General features: G+C 44.6%; 1 protein-coding gene across 3 annotated transcripts in view; it reads left to right on the top strand.

Moving 5' to 3' along the window:
• The first annotated feature begins 11,900 nt into the window (after window positions 1-11,900).
• Window positions 11,901-22,988, top strand: part of PAPSS1 (3'-phosphoadenosine 5'-phosphosulfate synthase 1) — a 51,085-nt gene continuing 39,997 nt past the window's right edge. The window contains exons 1-2 of one of the 3 annotated variants that reach the window (XM_035112135.2): window positions 11,901-12,371; window positions 21,624-21,738. In XM_035112135.2, the coding sequence (XP_034968026.2) occupies window positions 12,312-12,371; window positions 21,624-21,738 (175 nt within the window). In that variant the 5' untranslated portion in view covers window positions 11,901-12,311. Of the gene's footprint in view, window positions 12,372-12,418; window positions 12,598-16,296; window positions 21,217-21,623; window positions 21,739-22,988 lie in introns of those variants that run through there. The other 2 variants (XM_035112134.2, XM_060278490.1) reach the window with 2 other exon arrangements.

The raw sequence follows: 22,988 nt of genomic DNA, 5'->3' as shown, positions 1-22,988 counted from the left end.
TGCCTGGTTTCTATAAGAAACTTTAAGAGATGATGATGATCGATTCTCCACTGGTGTCCAGAGGCTGAATGTGATGACATTCAGATCCTTTCCAGCCTCACGTTGGAAAATGCCTGCATTTACTCCCCTGTTCTTGCTGTTATCTCTATTCTTAGAGATATGGATGCGTTTCCAAATCTCTTTAAAAGGGATATGAAACAAACTGTTTATCCTTCGAAGATAAATAGGTGTTCCAGAAGTGTCCTGCTTTATATAAAGAAGCACGGAAGCCAGCAACAAGATGTTCCAAAGAGCGACGATGGAAAGGAAGGTGAATTAAGGGGCAATGGGGATGCAAATGGTGGAAGATTGGACAGGGGATGGAGATCCAGTTTGGAAGGAGGAATGATTGCAAGTATTTTTTCATTCTTGGAATGGAGAATGGAAAAAAGAACCAGAGGAGAAAGTATTTTGAAGAAGCATCCCACCGACCACAACTAACCAATATTTTTTGTGAACATTTATCCTCCGCAAGGAGCTATTCTACACAATGTTGCTTTTTTTTTTAAGGGACAGTGAGCTCTAAGTATGATCTCCTGCTACCTGATTCCATTGGGACTAGTTATAGGCCAACACCTGCTAATGGCTGTTGCCCACGGCATGTTTTTAAAAACAAACAGTCCCTCTCCAGGGTCTTGCCGACCAGGCAGTTTCTGTTATGTAGCCAGTGTTCACCCCCGAGAGTTGGTACTTAAAGATCTAACCCCAAACGAGTTATGGACTCTTGTTGCCTTAGGAAGGACTGTCAACATTCCGTGTGTGTACATTTCGTAGACTCCAGAAACAAAAGCAGAGCACACAGTAAACCAAAAAGAACACAATGTGAAAAGACTGGCAGAAATTGTTCCAGGTGGTGACAAATCTCTGTTTTTGCAGAAAATTTATATGTCTTGACTAATTCCAGTGGACCAAAATCTGGAAACATCCTGCGGAAACTGTAGAAACAATATTTTTTTCCCCCCTAATGGTTTGGGGAATAAAGATAATGGTAGACGGTCTGGATAATAGTCCGGTGATGCACCCTAGGAATGTCAGCTTGGAATGCAGGAATGCATAGAAAACCGTTTGTTTACATTGTGACTCATTACATCTGCCATTCTGTGATTTGTATGTAAGAGCAAGACAGAAAGGGTGGGGAGGGGAGGGGACTCTACATTCTCTGGTGGGGCAGCTGGAGGAGGTCCAGGAGCCAAGGGGCTCATCCGAGGTTGCTGTCTGCGCTGAAGGTTCAGGCAGTCAGAAAGAGATGGCAAGAGACAACCATGTTGCAAATCCTATGGGGGTGCTTGACCTGGAGACTATGATTAATTCCAGGCCAGGAAAAGGAAACAGGAAAGCTGATGGCAAGCAAGGAGAAAGAAACAGGAAATAGCAGGCTGGGAAATGCTAAAAGAGAGTCCAAAGGCAGGGAGGGGTGAATCCTGCTTCAGCTCCACCCCAAACTGAAGGGAAAGTTAGGGAAGAGGTGAATAAAGCAGTGTTTCCCAACCACTGTGCCTCCAGATGTTTTGGGACTACAACTCCCATCATTCCTGACCACTGGTCTTGCTAGCTAGGGATGATGGGAGTTGTAGTCCCAAAACATCTGGAGGCACACTGGTTGAGAAACACTGGAATAAAGGATGGTTGTTGACCCTCTTTCCTCCCTCCCGGCAGAGAGGGAGGCTTTGATCCTATAGGTGCTGCTTCTCAAGAGCCTCCACCCCAGGGAAGACTCTTCAGAAGCAGCAGGATGCAGGGGGTTTGATCCTGAGGAGGTGCTGCTTCTTAGGAGCCTTCCCTGAGGGGTCTGGGGTGACTGGGGCATCATCCAAATCAGAGTTTTCTTCTGGAGACCTGAAGCAGTGAGCAAGACACCGATCACCTTCCACAAGTTGGATGGCAGTCTTCTGAAATGGAAAGCCTTCCTGCTATGTATGCCAGTAGGTTAAGTTAGGTTCTTCTTTTGACACTGCATTGGAATGCAGATAGCCCCTTCTCCAGATACTAACTCTCAGTTCCTTAAGAGAGTTGTTGAATATTCTTTTAACACTGACTGGAGGCAGGCTTGGGGGCCCATCCACTGTTGCTCTACAAATCTGAAGGTTTTGCATCCTGCTATAGAAGCCAATTTGCTTCAAGTATGCTCTGCTTGTGTATTTATTATGTGAAACAAATATAACAAAGACATCACACATCTCTGCTACTCTCTTCGCCAAGGAAAACCTAAGTCCTGCAGTGATATCTCCGGCTTCTTACCACCTGGGGAAGAGGGGCTTGCATAACTTCATGAAAGTAGAGGAGCTTTTATAAAGATTCACATATATAAGCTATGGGATCATTTCAGTTTGTTTCTTCTTTGATGAAAAATAGATCATGCACATTGATGAACAATAAATAGATAGGAGGTGAATTCAGCCTGATCTGCCCTTGGATTATAGCCTCATAAATTATTGTTTGAAAGATGCTTTGATCACATCTTGCAGTTTGACCCTTGGCTAAACTTCATTCCTATCAAATGCTATGTTTTTCACAGTTATGAAAAATAACACATTACGCTAAATATTTGTATAAAACGCTTCATGCTGGAATTCCAGACGTATAGGGGCAAGGTGGAAAAACATCAAGCTGATCTTTAAAACATGACTTTGAAAAGGAATATTTGATAACTGAAACGGCTTGAACCTTCACAGCTTAGAGAATTGTTGTGGAGGCAGGTTTTTAAGTTTTCTAATTTAACTGGTTCTAATTCATTGGCTGTGAAGTTACTATTATCCAACATGAGCCATTTGGAACTGACAGTTTACGAATCTGAGAGTACTGTTAGACTGCAGGTTTCTGCATTTGAAGGGGATCGAAAGACTCCAGTCAAATCTACACCCTACATTTAAAGTAGTATCATACCACTTTAAACAGTCATGGCTCCCCCTCCCCCTCAATCTGGAAATTGTAGTTTATTAAGGGTGCCGAGAGGAGATCCCTATTCTCCTCACAGACCTACAATTCACAGAGTGGTTTAACAGTCAATTCGCAGAGTGGTTTAACACTCTTCCCAAGGGATTCTGGGAAATTTGTGAGGGGAAAGGGGGTCTCCCAGCAACTCTCAGCACACTGACCAGCTGATTATCATTTATTTTACGATGGAGTAGGGAGCCTCTACCCTGTGGGCCAAATACAGCCCTTCAGGCCACTGTAACTGCTCCTTGGGATAGTCGATGTGCCATACCACACCACTTACCTAGCTCACTCTTTCCTCTTGAATCCTTTTGCCTGGTTGGAAAGTTTCCTTGAACTATGATGAGGCTTCTTGCTTAACTGGATCGAGAGATAGAGAAGGGATGTAGAAACATCTGGCCTTTGCACAGCTGGAATGGAGCCCACGGTATGACGATAAATCACAGGCATTGTTCCATTTCCCTATGCCTCTGACCCTGCCCAACACTGGCACATAGTCCCCTGGTAGGTCTCCCACAGGAGAATGCAGTCCTTGTGCTGGAAAACATATCCTAGGCCAGTTTATGATGTCTTCCCACACATCATTAATGCAAAATAAAAAAATTCCTTCAGTAGCACCTTAAAGACCAACTAAGTTTTTATTTTGTTATGAGCTTTCGTGTGCATGCACACTTCTTCAGATACACAGTGTGCATGCACACGAAAGCTCATACCAAAATAAAAACTTAGTTGGTCTTTAAGGTGCTACTGAAGGAATTTTTTTATTTTGCTTCGACTCAGACCAACACGGCTACCTACCTGTAACTATCATTAATGCAGTTAAAAGTAGGCTATAACCTTTGCTTTCATAACCAACAAGCACAAAGTTAAATCACTGCTGAGGTGCACTCACAATTGTGAGGCCTGAGGAGAAATGTAGATGTTCAGCGTGTGAGCTCTGATGAGTCACAAAGACCTGGGTTTGAATTCTACTTCTGCTCCCAAGAAAAGGCGAAAGGGGTGGGGGTAGATATGCTCTTCCTTTAGCTTCCCTCCCTTTTCCCTGACACAATGTGGTCTTCCTGAGCCTCTCAACGAATCCTTTGAATTACTGGGATGGTGGTTTGATACACATTCTCCAAACACAAAGCCCACCCACCCCCAACTTGCAATGGCTTTGGTGGTCAAATGTAGACTTGGGGTGTGCAGCACTCAATCCCCCCCCCCTTGTTTTGAAGTTTCATAGTCATAAGGATTTTTTTTTTAAACACGGAAACATGCTCTATCTTACAGTTGCTTTTTAAGGCTTGCCTTGGGTTCCTCCAGGTCATCTTTGAAAGAGGACTTTTCTACTAAGGGTATGGCAGAGCCACGCAATGCACTGGCACCACCAATCCAATGCTTGTTAGTGGACCTGCATGGCCCCAACCTCAGGCCCACCCCAGAACCATTCAGATAAGCAGCAACAATACCAGTGTTGACTCCACTCTACTCTTGTCTTTTCCATTCCGGAAGGTGTAAGCAGAGATGGAAAGTGGCCTTTGTCTTAGGCCTTAGAATAGACCTTTGCCAGCGAAACTTTCCAGACAAAATGGAGACTTCAGACGCAAGGTATGGGGTCCCACAATGGTGGCAAACTGATGTTCTCTGGCAACGTTTGTGAAGGACAATAATTTTCCCCCTTATTTATTTTGTGGTAGGGAACTTGCATCCTCACTTCTCTGTAATGGACAGAAGCATCCTTGGGCATTATTGGATTACTGTGAGAGGAAGGGGGGGGGTTATTGTTACTGCAGCTCATCCTTCATGCTGCCCTAACTCCCACCCTACAGTCTTCGGTCTCTTCTAAGCACTGAGTGATGACAACTGCTCTGAAGCATTCAATACAAGAGCATCACAAACCACCAGCAGAACACCGACCCAAATATTAGAGCAAAAGTGTCTTCAGAGCACATTTAAAGATGTTTTTCCACACCTGCCTAACAGCACATTTTGTACTTAATTCTGTTACACAACCTAATCTTGGAAAGGACCTCACATTTATTTATGTCTGCCTGCAATGGAAAATACTGTCAAAACTGCTGACCTGGGAGTGGAAATGAAAGCAGGCTTAATTCCTTTGGTTTTGTTCATACCAGTGGCCTCTTTTTCCAACACTTTGAGGATAAGTGAATATTTTTGAAACTTAAAACGTATAACTAACATCAACATAGAAGGAAACATTCTAAAGAATTCGAGTAAGTATATATTTATTTTAAAATTATTGTATTAAAATATTCCTTTTATAGTATTCAACTAGATTTTACTCAGAATAGGCCCAGTGAAAGTAATGAACAAGTTCGATTCATTAATCTCAATAGATCTGTTCTGAATAAAGCTTAGTTGAACGCCACCCGAGATGCTTGCCTCTGGATCAAAAATAACCTCGGCCTTGTGGGCTAAATGTGACCCTCCTCAGATGTACCCAGAGATCAAAAGAATTTGTTTCTCTATGTAACTACGGCAGTCCAAATGATATGTGCTCAGAAATGGAGGGAGGGAACAATACCAACAAGGGAGGAGTAGCAGATGAAATTGATGGAGTATGTAGAATTAGCAAACCTAACTAACAGAATAAAAAAGCAGGAAGGGAGAGTTTTTTAAGAACATGGGGAAATGTTTGTAGAATATCTGACGAATCATTGTTAATGGGTTAAAATGTTAGCCAGATTAGAGGAAATTCAGCAGAATAAATGAAGAAGAGATCTAATGAGAATGGGAAAAAATGGAGCAATTAGAATATGCAGAAGCAATGAATAACTAAAAGGAACCATGGAGGGGCGGGGACAGAGAAGTCAATGATCAATGTATTGTCATATTGGTTAATGATATATATATATATATATATATATATATATATATATATATATGCCCCCCAGGCCTCTTATTGTGACTTTTTCCTGGCAACACTGCTCCCCCCTCTCCAGGCCACATGCCTCACTGGCTGTGCTTTGCACCCTCCTTGAGTGTTTCTGCCTGTTTGGAATATGCCCTGGAACTCTGATAATGCCTCTTGCTTGCCGGGATGGATGGTAGAGAGGAGTGGGTTTGAATGTGTGTAGAAACCAGCCTACTAGGCAAAGGTCGACTGCTGCTCCCGCTTTGCCTTCTTGCCCCACCTCCCATTGGCATGTGGCCTCCATAAGGTTGCCTAGAACAGAATGTGTGTCATAGCCCTGTGCTGCCAGCCACAGCAGAGCTCAGTGGAGGGAGAAGCCAGCCAACCAGCCAAGTCTCAGGGGGGTACTTGCCTGGAGGCAGAGTCCGTATACAAGGTCCAGCCCAGCCCTAAGGTCAGGAGTATCTCAGTTCGTGTAGTCAGACGGTATGGTGGTCAAGAATGCCAAGGGTCCAAGGTCAAGAAGCAGCAAGGTCTGGTCAGGAAAGACAAGTGTTGTTTCCAGCAACTGACTGAGGCTGCAAACCCTGCTTAAGAAAGCTGGAGCCTGCTGGTTCTCATCAGGAGCAAGAAGGCTTATCAGTAGCAGGGGGAGTCACTTCGCCTTCTGCTCCTTCAGGTTGCTGTTCAGCAGGTGAAGCCGACTCCTGGCTCAGGACAATGTGGCCCTTGGGGTAAAAATGGTCCCCCACCCCTGCAGTCACCCACAAACTACCTTAAGCACCTGGGCAGGACGACATCACCTGGTACCATTACAGCATCAGATAATTGACAGATGAGTGACTCTGCCCACCTGTCAAAGTTAGCCCACGAGGGTGGGGAGATGAAGGTCTGGCCCACTGGTCCAGAAAGGACCCCCACTTCTTAGAGATTAACAACCTGTCTGAAGTGAGCCTCGGATTAAACCTAGAGACTACCTGAGATCTTCCAACACCTCTCCCCTGTCCCGCAAAGATATCAGATAATTTTTCTGAGACAGCTTCCAATGATTTACTTGCCCGACTCCCACTTGTTCTGGTCTGTCTCAGTAGTGCCCACAAGGCAAGATATTTCCAGCACCTTGGAAAGCTCCAATTGAACAACTTGCTCTGGTGAAGGTTGGAGGTGAACTGAGGCCTTAGAAGTCCCTGCAGACGCCCCCCCCCTCCAGCTTCCTCAGTCAATGCAGTTTTGTCTCAGCCCAGGGGTACTGCCTGTACACTCCTCTCTCTTGCCATGATATTCGGGGGTAGTTTCTGGAAGGAGGGGGGGGGGCTCTATTATTCAACAAAACTAAAGACAGCTTCTCTTACTTTGTCCAAGCCTCTGGTTTCTGAATCCCCAGATACATGAATAGCCATCGAAATTTGCAAGTTGCAAACAGATGCCTGTAGGCCCAGCCAAAGTTTAATACTTCAAAGTCCCATAGATTCCCCCCCCCCACTGAAATCAATGGGGCTTCAAGTGATTAATTTCTGTAAGTGCGTTTCTGTAAGAATGCAGTCTTTTAAATTTCTTTAGATGTCCTCACCCATCACTGTTTCTCTTTTTCTTTTCCTGTTGACTGTTATTATTAATCATGATCACTTTCAGGATGCAGAGGCTCAGAGACCCACAATTTAAATGGGATGAGTCAAAACTAGGCAAAAAGCTACTTTTCATATTCCAAAGGTTATCTAAAACTATCATTAAAGGTAAAGGTAAAGGGGCCCCTGACCATCAGGTGCAGTCGTGTCCGACTCTGGGATTGCGGCGCTCATCTCGCTCTATAGGCCGAGGGAGCCAGCGTTTGTCTGCAGACAGCTTCCGGGTCATGTGGCCAGCATGACAAAGCTGCTTCTGGCGAACCAGAGCAGCGCACGGAAACGGCGTTTACCTTCCCGCCGGAGCGGTACCTATTTATCTACTTGCACTTTGACGTGCTTTCGAACTGCTAGGTTGGAAGGAGCAGGGACCAAGCAACGGGAGCTCACCCCGTTGCAGAAATTCGAACCGCCGACCTTCTGATCAGCAAGCCCTAAACCAGGCATCCCCAAACTTCGGCCCTCCAGATGTTTTGGACGACAAATCCCATCATCCCTGACTAATGGTCCTGTTAGCTAGGGATCATGGGAGTTGTAGGCCAAAACATCTGGAGGGCCGCAGTTTGGGGATGCCTGCCCTAGACTCTGTGGTTTAACCCACAGCGCCACCAATTTAGATAATTAAAACCCATGTAGGCTAATTTTAACATTGCATCCTTATGATCTGTTTTTTCGTGCGACAAGAACATTAAAATACATTGCTGTGATTGTTGAGTTTTACTTAATAGTGCAAGAAATCTTAAGGGACATTTGCTATAAATAAAGGGAGATAAAACTCAAGAGGCCAGCATTATACCCCTCTAGAAATAGCATCCCAGCTTTTCTTTAAAAAAAGTTTGAGTGACCTCTAGTGGAGAACACATACCAATACAGAAATAAAATTGCTTGCAATCTCTCCTGCTCTGGTATGGGTTACCTTTTCAACACATCTGCAAAACAACTACAACATGCAAATGGGGAAAATATATATGCAGCTTCTTACTTATAACAACATCTAAAATGAGACAATAGCCCAGTCAGGAAAAGCCTAAGGAATAAAGGTGTTTTTAACACACCTTGAGAGCACCCCACTGCAAGTGTTTCTAGTATAGCTGGAGGGGACTGTTCCAAAGTCTGTCCTGAATCTCTCATACTTGTGCTCCCTTGGATAAGACTCTGGGTTCTAATATTGTGAGAGGGGAAGAGAAAACATCTCTGTATCATTCATTTTCTTCACATTGTGCAATGTTTTGATCACTGCATCTTATTTAGAGCCTCTCTGGGGAAAGTGTGAACAATGGAGAAAGTGGACAGAGAAGTTTCTCTCTCTCTCTCATATCACTCTAACTTGTAGACATCCAAGGAAGCTGAATGCTGGAATATTCAGGACAGATAAACTGAATTTCTAAACAAGGATCTGAGAATAATCTAAAGCACAATGATTTAGCAGTGCACTAAAATATCCTAATATTGTCTACTACCGGTACTCAGGCTAGACCCACTAAAATTAATGTACATAATTTCCCTAACCTTAACCCTTTAATTTTAGAGGAGCTATTCTAAGTACAAATTAGTTGAATACCACCCTGGTTTAGCAGGTCAGTCTGTGAAGAATTCTGACTGCAAGCAAACCACGTCAAATCTTATTTTTAAAGGGACCTCTGATCATTAGGTCCTGTCGTGTCCGACTCTGGGGTTGCGGCGCTCATCTCACTCTATAGGCCGAGGGAGCCGGCGTTTGTCTGCAGACAGCTTCCGGGTCATGTGGCCAGCATAACAAAGCTGCTTCTGGCGAACCAGAGCAGCGCACGGAAACGCTGTTTACCTTCCCGCCGGAGCAGTCCCTATTTATCTACTTGCACTTTGATGTGCTTTCGAACTGCTAGGTGGGCAGGAGCTGGGACCAAGCAATGGGAGCTCACCCCGTTGCAGGGATTCAAACCGCCGACCTTCTGATCAGCAAGCCCTAGACTCTGTGGTTTAACCCACAGCGCCACCTTACATGTGATTATTTAATCATATTGAATTTAGATGAATGACCTTTAATACATTTTAGTTACACTTTCCACAATTGGTATGGTAAAAGGGCAAAGAATGAGAGAAGTTTATCTAGCGTAAGAAAAATGTGTGTTGAAAGAATTCTCAAATAATCAATAATTTTTGAAAGCTTGTTTTCCACTGCTGCTGAGCTATTTAATGACTGCTGTAAGGAGATGAAAACTTCAGGAAAGCAGGCTTAGGTGTTAAGAAAGAACTTCCCATTAAAAAGCGGCTGGCCAATGGAAGTGGTTGCGCAGTTAAATATTGATTGCTTTTCTTTGTGGAGACTTTGAGCAAGGCGGTAGATCAGCCTACACTGGTTCAGAAGCGAATTTTCCTTTAAAATTCTGTCGCACTTGCAAGAGGCTGGTGAACCTCTGAGTAACCTTCCCATTCTTCAGTTGCAGGGGGTTGGACCAGCTGACACCCAGGATCCCTTCCAAATCTACAATTATATGATTCTATGGAAGCAGGCAAATCTTTCCGATTTCCCTGCATCAAGCATATCTGAAAGTGCTTCAACAATGGGACGTGTCGATGCATTTGCACCATACCAAGCACAGCCCGGTCAACCTCCCTGGGAGTAGCTGTGGCACAACAGACTGGAGATGCGGGGAATGGTGTGCAGGGCCGGATTTAGGTTTGATGAGGCCCTAAGCTACTGAAGGTAATGGGGCGCTTTGTATGTCCAGCTGTCCTTTGTCAACAACCAATTGTCACTGTTTTTTGTGTTGAATACATGCTACAGTGAAGGAAAATAGTTTTTGATCCGCTGCTGAATTTGCCCGTTTGCCCTCTGACAAAGAAATGACCAGTCCATAATTTTAATGGTAGGTTTATTGTAGCTGTGAGAGACAGAATAACAACAGGAAAAAACCCAGAAACCCAGAAGACAAAAGTCAGAGATTGATGTGCATTATAATGAGTGAAATAAGTATTTGATCCCTTTGCAAAAGATGACTTAGTACTTGGTGGCAAAACCCTTGTTGGCAATTACAGAGGTCAGACATTTGTTGTAGGTGGCCACCAGGTTTGCACACATCTCAGGAGGTATTTTGTCCCACTCCTCTTTGCAGATCCTCTCCAAGTCAGTAAGATTTTGAGGCTGATGTGTAGATACTTGAACCTTCAGCTCCCTCCACAGATTTTCGATGGGATTGAGGTCTGGAGACTGGCTAGGCCACTCCAGTGCTTCTTCTTGAGCCACTCCTTTGTTGCCTTGGCCGTGTGTTTTGGGTCATTGTCATGCTGGAATACCCATCCTTGACCCATTTTCAATGCCCTGGCTGAGGGAAGGAGGTGCTCACCCAAGATTTGACGATACATGGTCCCATCCATCGTCCCTTCAATGCGGTGAAGGTGTCCTGTCCCCTTAGCAGAAAAACACCCCCTAAGCATAATATGTCCCCCTCCATGTTTGACAGTGGGGGTGGTGTTCTTGGGGTTGTAGGCAGAATTCCTCCTCCTCCAAACATGGAGAGTTGAGCTGATGCCAAATAGCTTGATTTTGGTCTCATCTGACCACAACATTTTCACCCAGTTCTCCACTGGGTCATTTAGATGTGCATTGGCAAACTGCAGACGGGCCTGTACATGTGAAGATATCTGGCTGGTTGATAAGGGATCGAATACTTATTTCACTCATTATAATGCACATCAATCTCTGACTTTTGTCTTCTGGGTTTTTTCCTGTTGTTATTCTGTCTCTCACAGCTACAATAAACCTATCATTAAAATTATGGACTGGTCATTTCTTCGTCAGAGGGCAAACGGGCAAATTGAGCAGCGGATCAAATACTTTTCTCTCTCACTGTATATGGCAGGAATTTATGGACCTAACAGGTATCTTAAGGCCATTTGCCACTGCTGCTGTATGTAGGTTTTATTTTGTTTTTTTATCTTGTATTTTGGAAATGTACAGTTTTTTTAACTTAATTTTTTTGGGGCCCCCCAAGAGAGTGCGTCAGCCCGCTTGTTTAATTTATACGTAAATCCGGCACTGCGTCAGCCCGCTCCACCTCCCAGGGAGCAGCTGTGGTACAACCGACCCCACCTCCCTGCATTGCATGGTCCTCTACTGTCTAGCTGTGTAGGGTGCGTGTGCGTGTGTGTGCAATACAGATTATATTTTGAAGGCTATTAAGAACTGTAAGGGTGAGATATAAATGCAACAGAGGATGCTCAACTACCTTCCTCCCGCCTCCGCCTCTTCTTCCACTAGCAGGCAAAAGAGAACAGCGCCAGCCAGGCTAGAGGGGCAAACCCGGAAGCACTGGTCCCCATCCGTTGCTCCTCCTCCTCCTTCCCTTTCATAGGCCGGAGCCGTCTTAGACGCCGCCCTCCCCCGCCTCGCGCATTTCTCGCCTCCGCCCTCGTCTTCTCCCGCATCAGGGAAGGCGCGCGCACGCGGAGAGGCAAGCGCTGTGCGGCGTGGCAGTCAAGAGTTGCGCGTCCTGGAAGAAAACTGGGAGCGCGCCCCCGTGCGCGTGGCCAGAGCTCGCTTTCTCTCTCTCTGCCCGGCCACTCCTCCCCTTTCGGTCCCTTCTCCTCCTTGGCTCGCGCCCCACCTACTCTCCACGCGTCTCCGTTTCACCAGCCAGCCAGCCAGGCGGGCGCAGGCGCGCGCGCGCGCAGCTCGGGCAAGAGCCTCCCAGCGCCAAGCCGGCATCTCCAAGCAAGCAGCAGCAGCATCCTCCCCTCCCCGCCCCAACTCCCCGCCTTCAGGCCCGGCGCCGAATCCTAGCTCTCAGCGCGCGCGCGCCTTGCCTCTGCCCCCCGCACCACCACCTCCTCCTCCTCCTCCTCTGCCAACATCCCCGGCGTCCCGGGCTCTCTTGCAAATGGATTTGCCCGCGAGCCACTGCAAAAAAGTCAAGCTGAGCAACAAAGTGCAGAGTTGGGTAAGTCTGTTTTTTTTTTTTAAATCTTTTTAGCTAGCTGCAGTTTGGCAAAATAGCGCACCTGGTGGGAGGAAGGTGGCCCCTTCCCAATGAAGAAAACAGTCAAAAGAGAAAAGAGGAAGGGGCAGAGGGATGCCGCCCTTTCGTTCCTGCCGGGATGCGGCTTTGCTCGAGCAACCTTTTGGAGTGGTGGTTTTTGCTGCTGGCTGCCGGAGGCTCGAGTGGGGTGAGCGCAGTGGCTTGTAGCGCCTCTCTCTTTGCGTTTGCACAAGATGGGGCAGGCTTGGGAAGTGGGTGGAGGCTGCTTGGGATACGAAGCCTTGCTCGCTCGGCAGGAGGATCGCATTTCAATAGATTTCACTGACGTGTCTGCATTTTTATTTTTATTTTTTGCTTTGAGGGAGCAAAAGGGGGGAAGGCAATTCATCTCTTTGCTCTCCTTGCTGCAAATATCTCTGGTATAGCCTGTCTTTGTGAATGAGATTAAATATACCAGTTCTCCGTTGCTAAGAGTGGCCTTCTAGTGCCTTGTTTGCTTTAAAAGTTGTGGGTGGCAAGCATAACTGTGATGCAGAGGAGCATGTAACCTCATTCAGCATCATTTCCCCCTTCTCTTTTTTCCTCCTTTTTCTTCATGTCTATTGGAGGAGGAAAGGAGTGGGATCTCAAGAGTACAATGTGAGCATTCATAAATCTTGGGCAGCCCCAACACTGAAGTTCTTTGTGGGTTGCCTGTTGAATGAGAGCACTGTGGAAGGAGGCATGAACAAACTTGGGTTTTATTTCCAAAGGTGCCAACAGGTCAATTTACAGTACTGGCCAAAGGCTAGGAAACTACTGGGGGCAGTGGTGGAAAGAGGCCTTTGCTAGAAAAGAGGTGGTGGGTTTTGATGGCATAATGAATAGCTGTAGTTAGGGGGGGGAGGTGTGTTGCTTTCTTAATGCATGATTCTAAAAGCTTTATCACGATATTTTTCAAATGGAAGAAAAAATAGGTAGAAATTTAGAAGGCGTCCTTTACCTATTTCATGTCAAAGATTCTGTTTAGAAAAAAGGACTAGTCTTGTGATGCGTGTTGTGATTGTGAGACCTAGAATCTGGCCATGTGAACATAGGAACTGCCCAGTGCCACCAAGCCCATGGTCCATCTGCCTCAGTATTGTCTACACTGACTGGCAACAGCTCTCCAGGGTTTCAGATGGGGAAGTTTTACCCAACCCTTCCTGGAGATGCTGAGGATTGAACCTGGGACGTCCTTCTTGCAAAATAGATGCTCTTCTACTCTGCTATATCCTTTCCTAAAGGGCTGTCAAGGAGGATGGAGTTGGGCAATTGAGGTGATGCAGAGAGCATGTTATTGGTGGTTAAAATTCCTTGATGGTCTGCCTTCAGTTGGTTAGAGCGTGGCGCTGGTAAGGCCAAAGTTGCAGGTTCGATCCCTGTTTGGGACATCTGCATATTCCTGCATTCCAACTCTATGATTCTAAGGCCAGAATGAAGTCTGAAATGAGCGTTGACTAACACTGACCTCAGATTCCTGCTTGAGTTCCATAGCTTCTTCTGATATGCCTCCCATAGCAGCACTTTAGCTAAGAGGAAAAGTGTTCCTGATGAAAACGTGTAGCCCAGAAGAGCAGCTGGAGTGCTCTTAGTTCACATAACCCGTAGCCAAATCATGGCTTAGCACAGGGATTGCCAACCTTTTCAGGCCTGTGGGTACTTATGGATTTTTGAGTGAGTGCTGTCAGTGCCACTCCTCCTGGTCGCTCCCTATCCCCTGACCAGATCAGTTTCCATCCCTCCAAAAGGCAGAAACAGAGACTGTGCATGTGCTTCACTTTTTCAAGGAATCTGGGTAGAACTTGAACCCAGCAGAATTGACCTGAGCCTTGAAAAGCCCAAAATAATTCACAGAGGAAGTGGGAAAGAATGCCACTCTTGCAACTTTCCCTTCATCTCCATGTACTTTTTGAGGGAGAAAATGTTAACAACTTCCATCACCTAATGGCCAAGGGAGCATTTGGATGGAGGCTTTGTGGGGGCTAGGAAAAGACTCTAAGGGTGCTGTGTTGGGGAACTGACTTAGTATAAGCATGTGGGTTCCTAGAGAGAAGTTCATGACCACTTCTTGCTTCCCCTGGTCCTGCTACTGTCTTGCAATCTGTGGCAGAGACATGCTTTGACTTACTGTACAGTACCCTTGAAACCAGACTCGTCATTTGTCTCCTACAGACAAACCATGAGCTCTAAATGAAGAACAAGCCACAGTTACATCTCATAGTCCATCATGTGACAAACCAGGAAATCAGAGGCTGTAAGCTCAGGGTGGGGAACCCTTTTGGCCTGGGGTGCCAGATCTTTATTTCACCCCCGCCATGCCAGCTTTGCCCAGAGGGCAGCAGCAGAAGGCACCCTTAGTTGACATCAGGAGACTGATAGTTGGGTAGCTCTGCCCACCTGTGAAAGTGGACCCATGGGGGAGGGGTCTGCTTCATCCGCAGGAAGCAAGTTGGCAGAACAGCAACCAGCTAATGAGTGGAGCAGGCATCCCCAAACTGCGGCCCTCCAGATGTTTTGGCCTACAACTCCCATGATCCCTAGCTAACAGGACCAGTGGTCGGGGAAGATGGGAAATGTAGTCCAAAACATCTGGAGGGCCGAAGTTTGGGGATGCCTGGAGTGGAGGGTTTGGTCTTGCTTTCTGTAGGGGTCTGCTTCACCCTTCAGTTCCCCACCCCTGCTCTAAGTCACACCTTGGTTCTGCCCCTGTCTCTGTAAAAAATTTTTTAAAGTAAATTTTCTTAGCTCAAGTGAAACAAATTATTCCACCCAGCATTCAAAACTCACCCGGCACCAGTCACATTGCACAACAGGCAACTGGCCCTTTGCAAGCAAGTGGAGAGGTGTCTGGTTGCCAGGTTTGGTGGCTAACATTTTCATCTGGCTGGCAGGCAATGCTGCACCAGTTAGCTCGTTTGTGGGGCACCAAAAGACATGTCTCTTTTGGTGCTGCCTTGCCCTGCGAATCAGCTGATCTGTGGGGCAGGGCAGCACCAGAAGATGACCTTTGATCTGATCCAAGAGGACTGGTTTTATGTTTTTTATGGTAATGTATTGCCCTTTATTCAAAGTTTCAGATAAGTGTGGCTATCATAACAGCTTTTTATGATTTCTCTTCCTTCTTGTAAAGTAATAATTCCAGCTCTCTTGTCTTTCTGCACTAGGGGTGTGTGTGTGTGCATACATGTGAGTTCATAAGCTTACTTATTTACTTTGACCACTTAATGTACCTGGTAATGTGGCTTCCTTGAGCCAGAGGCCACAATAAATTTGTTAGTCTTCAAGGTTGCATAAGTCTCTCTTTAAAATGTTGCTTATGGAAGACACCTGATCCAACACTCTTCTCTGGCTGTTCCCTGTAGGACTAGATCAGTAATAGAAGACGAGTATGTCTTCTTGACCGTTTCACTGCTACTGTACTTAACAATATTATCCTTGAGGACTCCCTGGTAGGCTTTGAAAATGAAAACAACAGGGTTCCTAGGAACGGTTGGTTGTGCATATACCACACTAAAGGGTATCCAGTACGGTGCAGTGTAACTTTATCACGCTAATCAGTAACTTTGTATAACATCAATATAAATGGCATTGCTCCTTTTTAGCAATGCATGACTGTTATAGATAAGGAGCTGCCAAGCACTCTGGTACTCAATGGTAGAGCACCCTGTTGCTGAGTAAACCAAGCACAAACATGGACAGCAGATAAGTTAGCTTGAGAAAAGCCAACATAGCTGGAAAGTTCAGGGTGCTAATTCTGAAAAGGACAAAAAAAATCCTTCAGTAGCACCTTAAAGACCAACTAAGTTTTTATTTTGGTATGAGCTTTCGTGTGCATGCACACTTCATACCAAAATAAAAACTTAGTTGGTCTTTAAGGTGCTACTGAAGGATTTTTTTATTTTGTTTCGACTCAGACCAACACGGCTACCTACTTGTATCTGAAAAGGACGTTACTGACATTCCGAGGCACAACTTCCAAAGCAGCTCAGTAAAAGTTTGCACAGATGCTTCCTAAATCAAGACGTGATTATTCTTCCCTCTCTTTAATTTTTTTAAATTTTGGACTAATTTCTTTTTTCATATTTATAGGGCTGGGAGGTGGGGATATTCCAACTGTTTCCCTTCTGTTTTCTAAGACGCTTAAAGAACAGAACTCCTGTTACAGGCAGATGAATATACCCAGCCTTAAAGGCTGCTGTGTGTAGGGAATCCCCTCAAAATGTTTAAGTGCGGGACAGTTTGGAGCAGAGAAGCCATTTCTCTCTCTTCCCCCAGCATAGGATTGCAGACATGTGTTTTTAAGGGTAAAAGTGGAGTTTTGTTGCACATTTCTTCAGTATGCACAACCTTGCCTAACCTTGGATCATGCTTCTCTTGATAAATGTGTGGTTCTGGTTTGTTTAAACGCTCTGCACCTGGGCAGGTGACCTTAGCATGGATGATTTCTGTTCAGTTTGGTTTCAGTAAAACAAGGAAGGGGGTGTTTAATTGGCCTTGACGTTGGATTGGTACAAAAGCTGCCAGGAGCAAGGTTCCAAATAGAACATGACGATTGCTTAGATATTTTTATATCTTCTGCAAGTATCTGCATTGCCTGTTCTAAAAAAATTACTGGAGTTCTGTCCAGATTACAGCGAATAGATTAGGTGGGTGGTGTTGCCGAGGTGGATATATTTTTTTTCAGCCTTCCTCACTCCTCTCAAAATGCTAGTGTCATACTTTCACATCTGGTCTGTGGTATACGGTCATACCTCGGTTTAAGTACACTTCGGTTTGAGTACTTTCAGTTTAAGTACTCCGCGGACCCATCTGGAACGGATTAATTCACTTTCCATTACTTTCAACGGGAAAGTTTGCTTCAGGTTAAGTATGCTTCAGGTTAAGTACAGACTTCCGGAACCAATTGCACTCATACTTTGGGTTAAATACGCTTCAGGTTGAGTACTCCACGGACCCGTCTGGAACGGATTAATCCACTTTCCATTACTTTCAATGGGAATGTTCACTTCAGGTTAAGTATGCTTCAGGTTAAGTACAGACTTCCGGAACCAATTGTGTACTTAAACCGAGGTACCACTGTACTAAGGAAATATAAATCCTAATAGAGAAGAACTGTAGCTCAGTAACAGAACATCTGACTCTAATGCAGAAGGTCCCTGGTATCTTCTGGGAATAGCATTTGCCTGGAAAGCCACAGCCAATCAGCATAGACAACACTGAGCTAAATGGACCAATAGTCTGACTGGATATAACAGTGCATAGACAATACTAGAACCTAAAATATGCAAATAAACTATATTGTTCTCAAATAATATATATGCAATAGATGTAGCAGAAGACTGATTGCAAGTCCTTTTTTAAGGTTTTTTCAAAGATGACCACATTTCTTCAAATACAGACATCACTGAGAGAAGATAATTTCTTGTTCTCCACAAGGATGCAAATAGGATATTTCACTCAAATTACATTATCCTGTTCTTCCCAGGACCAAAACAGAAGGCTTTCCAATGTGGAAAAATCTACCTCTCCTTGTGGTATTGGAATGTCTTGCCCTTTCTAGGAAGCTAATGACCATTTCTCTGTGTTTCAATATGGACTGTTTCTATCAATTCTTACCAAACATAGCTGAGCAAGAAGGGGCTTTTCTAAAAAAAGAGAGAGAAAAGCAATGGGGTGCTTATGACTAGAGAACTGTTCTTTCTTGCTGCTTGGCAAGCCAGGTAAGTATTCTCAGCAGGCGTAGCCAACTGAGTTTCTGAACCTTCTCCAGTTTTTGTTTAAGCAAACTATTATATCCCCTGTATTTTAACTATCATGATATGGTTCCTATGTCCGGGAAAGCAAAACTTGAAGATTATCTGCTCGCTTTTCTTGTTGCTGTGGAGATAATCTCCTACTTTTGCTTCTCAAAGGAAGGTCCTATGTCAGCTGTTAGTGCAAGATTTTACTTAAATGTTTTTGAATACAATGCCAATTTGTTGAACTGCTGTTGCTGTTTGGAGGTTAGATTACCTTTGTAGGTTCACAGTGCCTGTATGTTAAGAAGTGAGCAGCCAGCAGGAAACTGAAAAATTGTAGGCCTATTGTATATTTGGTACATGTTGTATATGTGACAGTTATTCCTCACTTTTTAGGGCAGTGTCAGCAGAGTTTCTTGTGTCATAACTGTCAACTGTTCTTTGTTGATGCAGGTGCCGTGGAAAGTTGGGATGTTTAGGGTTAAGTTATTTTAAATGCCTAAAATGTTTTAGGTTTGACCTTTTGTTACAGCCCAAGGCCCAAGTATTCTTTCCTCTTCCTTGAATGGGCAACCTGGGTTGACCTTCATTTCTCTGCTGCCACCATCCTGATGCAGTTCAGACTACTGTGTCAATTTCACAGGCAAGGTCTAGAAATGCTTGCTAAGTTCTGTGCTAGTGAACTTCAACTGGAGTTAGCTGGTGAAGAGGTCCCACAAAGTCTACATTGTTTATCTGCCAGGAGAATAGAAAGAGAGACTTCTGGTTCCAGGCTTAGCTGTTGCTGCAGCAGAATCGAATCGTAGAATTGGAAGGGATCACGAGGGTCATCTAGTCCAACGCCCTTTTCGCCCCACATGGGTCTTGAACCCACAGCCCAAAGTCATGCTCTACCAACTGAGCTAAGCTGATAGTTCAGAAGTTAGAAGAAACTTTAATTCTATCTTTTATCATGCTCTGTATTTTCTGCTTGGTTATAGCGTAACTGGTATAGTTTGATCCAAGGGGATTCTGAGTTCACATTCTTATCTCCAGCCTTTTAGTCAGGCTACCATAGAGTCATATTTCTCTGTATTCTGAAGTAGCAGCCTCATATCCAGCGTTGCTCAGGAATTTTAAGAAGCAAAAGGAAAAAAATGCAGTTATTTGAAGTCAGTGGCTAAAATCAGTGCAATTTTGAAAGGTTCAGTCTGCCATCTTGAGTTAAAATGACATCCATTTTTGTATTCAAAAACAGGCATAAATATAAAGCAAATATGGTGGGAGCTAACAGCTGTTCTACTAATGGTTCTACTTAGATGCCCAAGTAAGGTGGTATTCTTTGTGGCCCTCTGGGGATGCCAGGGTGCAGAGAAGGGAAATAACTATTTTAAGGACCCCACACTAAGTTACAGCAGGCTAAACATGATTCCTGAGTTATTGCCATGCTGGCTAGGGTTGATGGGAGTTGGGAGTCCAAGCCATCTGGAAAATACCACGTTGGCTATCCCTGGAAGCTTGTTTAGATAACGAGATTTGGTCCTGTGAAACAACTTTCAAATCTTGCTCCGTTGAAAACAGGCAGGGCTTTCCAAGCCATCTTTATCAGTCATTGTTTGTGTAGTGATTCAGCCTTCCAAGTAAGAACTGGAGAGATTCAGCTAGGAATCTGACTGGATCGCTGCTACCTCTTAGCATAGCCTACCTTGCAGGGTACTTGCAAAGATAAAATTGTGTGAGTATGCTGTTGTGACTTGACTTCCTAAATGGATTTAGCTTGGAAGTGGAGGTGGTGTAATAATTTACATAACACATTGTTAGTCAATGAAGGTCTAGGTCTAGGACATGGCTGGTATAGGGGAGGGAAAAACCGTTGTGGTTGTGTAAATGGATGTGTACAATGGTAAGGAGTGGAACTGTGTTAGGCAATAACGTATTTAATTGTGATGACCTCCAGATCCTTCTGCTTTTTATCGTTAGGAATAGACTTGAGGTTTGTATGTGTTCCTCTTTTGAAAGACTAGTATAATTCCATTGTCAGAAGAATCCCAAGTGGGGTAAAATAGATCATAGGCAAATTAAATGTGGTAGAGACCCGAGTGGCTTTAAAAAGAAACTAAATTTTTGCCTGTAGCTTCTTATTTTTGTCTTGTGCTTGTGGTTAGTGTATAAGGCTGCACTCTGTTTTCAAGAAGTTAAATTGTTTAAATGCCACTCATTGCAAAATCATGAGTGGGCATTCAGAGCTGCCCGATCCAAGTGCACATAATTTTAATTTGGGAGTTAACACCTGGATTTCTGACTGCAGCACAGGGCAATACCCCCAAGACAAATATTGCAGAAGCCATGGGGAGCCCAAGAAGGAAGTTGGTGTGTGTAGTGGGGAACAACTATGAATCAGGAGCTCCCCAGTTTAAATCTGATCTCTGCCATGCTTTTGCTAGGTAATCTTTGTAGCTTGCCTATCTCTAGCCTCAGCCCTATATCCACTATATGGAAATAACTCTTACCTACCATACCAGGTTGTTGGCAAGAATTATAGTGAGATAATACATATGAATCACTTTGACCTAGGGCTATACAGTACAAACACTATTTAGTAAGCATAGATGTTGGATAGTTAATTTTGCCAACTAAAGGGGGTCATGGTAGTATCTTTGTAGCCAGAAGAGTTTAAGTTTGTCATCCTTGGAGCAGTAGCAGCCAGATTCTTGAGTGATCTGAGAGCACCCTGCTGAATTTTGAACTGCCTGTTTACTCCCCTCCTTTCTTAGAACCCTTATCAGCAGGAAGTTGTGCAAAATAGGTCCTGGGATGCTACAAAACTCTGGTGTGCTTTTCAATACCCTGTCTTATGAGGAAGGCAGAACTGCCTGTGCCCCTTTCTTGGTCTTAACCAGCCTTCGCCAGGTGGATGCCCTCCAGATGTTTTGGACTACAACTCCCATCAGCCCCTGCCAGCTGCAGCCCCAACAACATCAAGAAGGCACCTCCTTGGCAAACACTAGTCTTAACAATTTTTTGCTACAAGGAGCTGTGGAAGGCAGCCATCCCAACATGGCTACACGGTTAGTTGTCCCTTGCATCGAAATGGATCTTGTGCCTTTTTAGTGGCCCTGCTAGAAATCACGAAGAAGCATTCAAATCTCTGTGCAATTTATGCTTGTTCAATTGAGCCTAGAGTTCACTGTTGACGGCTTTAAAATGTGATGGCGAAGTGCCTGAAACAATGGACAGTATCAATAAGTGTCTGGATAGTAGTGTAAAAGCATTTTGAAACTCAAGTAATTCAAAGAAGATTATCTTATAGTGCTGCTGCACTATTTTACATACTTGAACTCCACGTTTATTTATTGATCGCACGGCGTTCTGTTAATAGTTCTCGTTTGTGCCAGTTCACTTTAATAGGTTACCTGGATTGTCGAAAATTGATTATTTAAGGAAGTGAAGAACTGTACTTGTTTATTTCTTTCAGGGAATGCAGAGAGCGACCAACGTCACCTACCAAGCCCACCATGTCAGTCGCAATAAGAGGGGTCAGGTAGTAGGGACCAGAAGCGGCTTTCGGGGCTGCACAGTCTGGCTAACAGGTACAATATTGCTCCCCATAAGTTTGCTCTGTTTTAGTGTGTTGTTTGCTCTCTTGCCATTATAAAGTGATTGCAGTTTTGCTTTACAGTTTGGATTGAAGACTACTCATTCAATTGGAGAGGCAGGGATTTCCACCAGCTTCCCCCTCCATCTGTATCCCTTGCACCATATCCAGTCCGGAAGAGCCAGTGTGGCATAGTGGTTAGAGAGTGTTGGGCTAATGCCTGGGAGACAGGGGTTCTAGTCCCACTCAGCCATGAAGCTCACTCAGTGATCTTGGGCCAGTCACTTGTCTCTCAGCCTAATTTATCTCACAGGGTGGTTGTGAGGATAAAATGAGGAGAAGAACCATTAACACCCCATTGAGCCTCGTGGAGAATACAAATGCAGTCATACCTCGGTTTAAGTACGCCTCGGTTTGAGTATTTTCAGTTTAAGTACTCCGCGGACCTGTCTGGAACAGATTAATCCACTTTCTATTACTTTCAATGGGAAAGTTCGCTTCAGGTTAAGTACGGACTTCCGGAACCAATTACACTCATACCTCGGGTTAAGTACGCTTCAGGTTGAGTACTCCGCAGACCCGCCTGGAACAGATTAATCCACTTTCCATTACTTTCAATGGGAAAGTTCGCTTCAAGTTAAGTACGCTTCAGGTTAAGTACAGACTTCCGGAACCAATTGTGTTTGTAAACCGAGGTACCACTGTAAAATAAAATAAAATAAAATCCCCAAGGGAGACAGGCTCCCTCTCAAACAGTAGCAACAGATTCTAGAGTTGGGGAACACAGGGAAGGCTTGCCGTATTTTTCCATGTATAAGATGCCCCCATGTATAAGACGCCCCCTATTTTGGGGGACCCCAAATTAAGAAAACACCCCTCAGCGCTACCCGTGTATAAGACGAGCCCCAATTTTAAACCTAATTTTTTGGTAAAAAAAACACCACGAAACATCCTAGTCTTATACACGGAAAAATACGATAGTTACATTAAGAGAATGAAAATTTGGATAGAAGCTTATGAATTTCCCATATGGGCAGCCCTTTGGCACAGGGAAAAATGAAATTGGCACATATGCATGCATTTTTTTTGCAGTTTTGCTCACTGGCAAACTGGCACGTGCCTATGGAGTGAAATGTATGCAAGCACTTCTGCCATGTGGTGATGCATGCAGTTTGTTCTCATTTTGCTGCACAGAGTGCTTTTGTCCTGTGTAGGAGATCCTGTACACAGCTTTTCAAGGCAGCT

The sequence above is a fragment of the Zootoca vivipara genome, chromosome 9, assembly GCF_963506605.1.
Source record: "Zootoca vivipara chromosome 9, rZooViv1.1, whole genome shotgun sequence".
Lineage (NCBI taxonomy): Eukaryota > Metazoa > Chordata > Lepidosauria > Squamata > Lacertidae > Zootoca > Zootoca vivipara.
The sequence above is the reverse complement of the archived record's forward strand: the minus strand, read 5'-3'. Positions and strand labels throughout refer to the sequence as shown.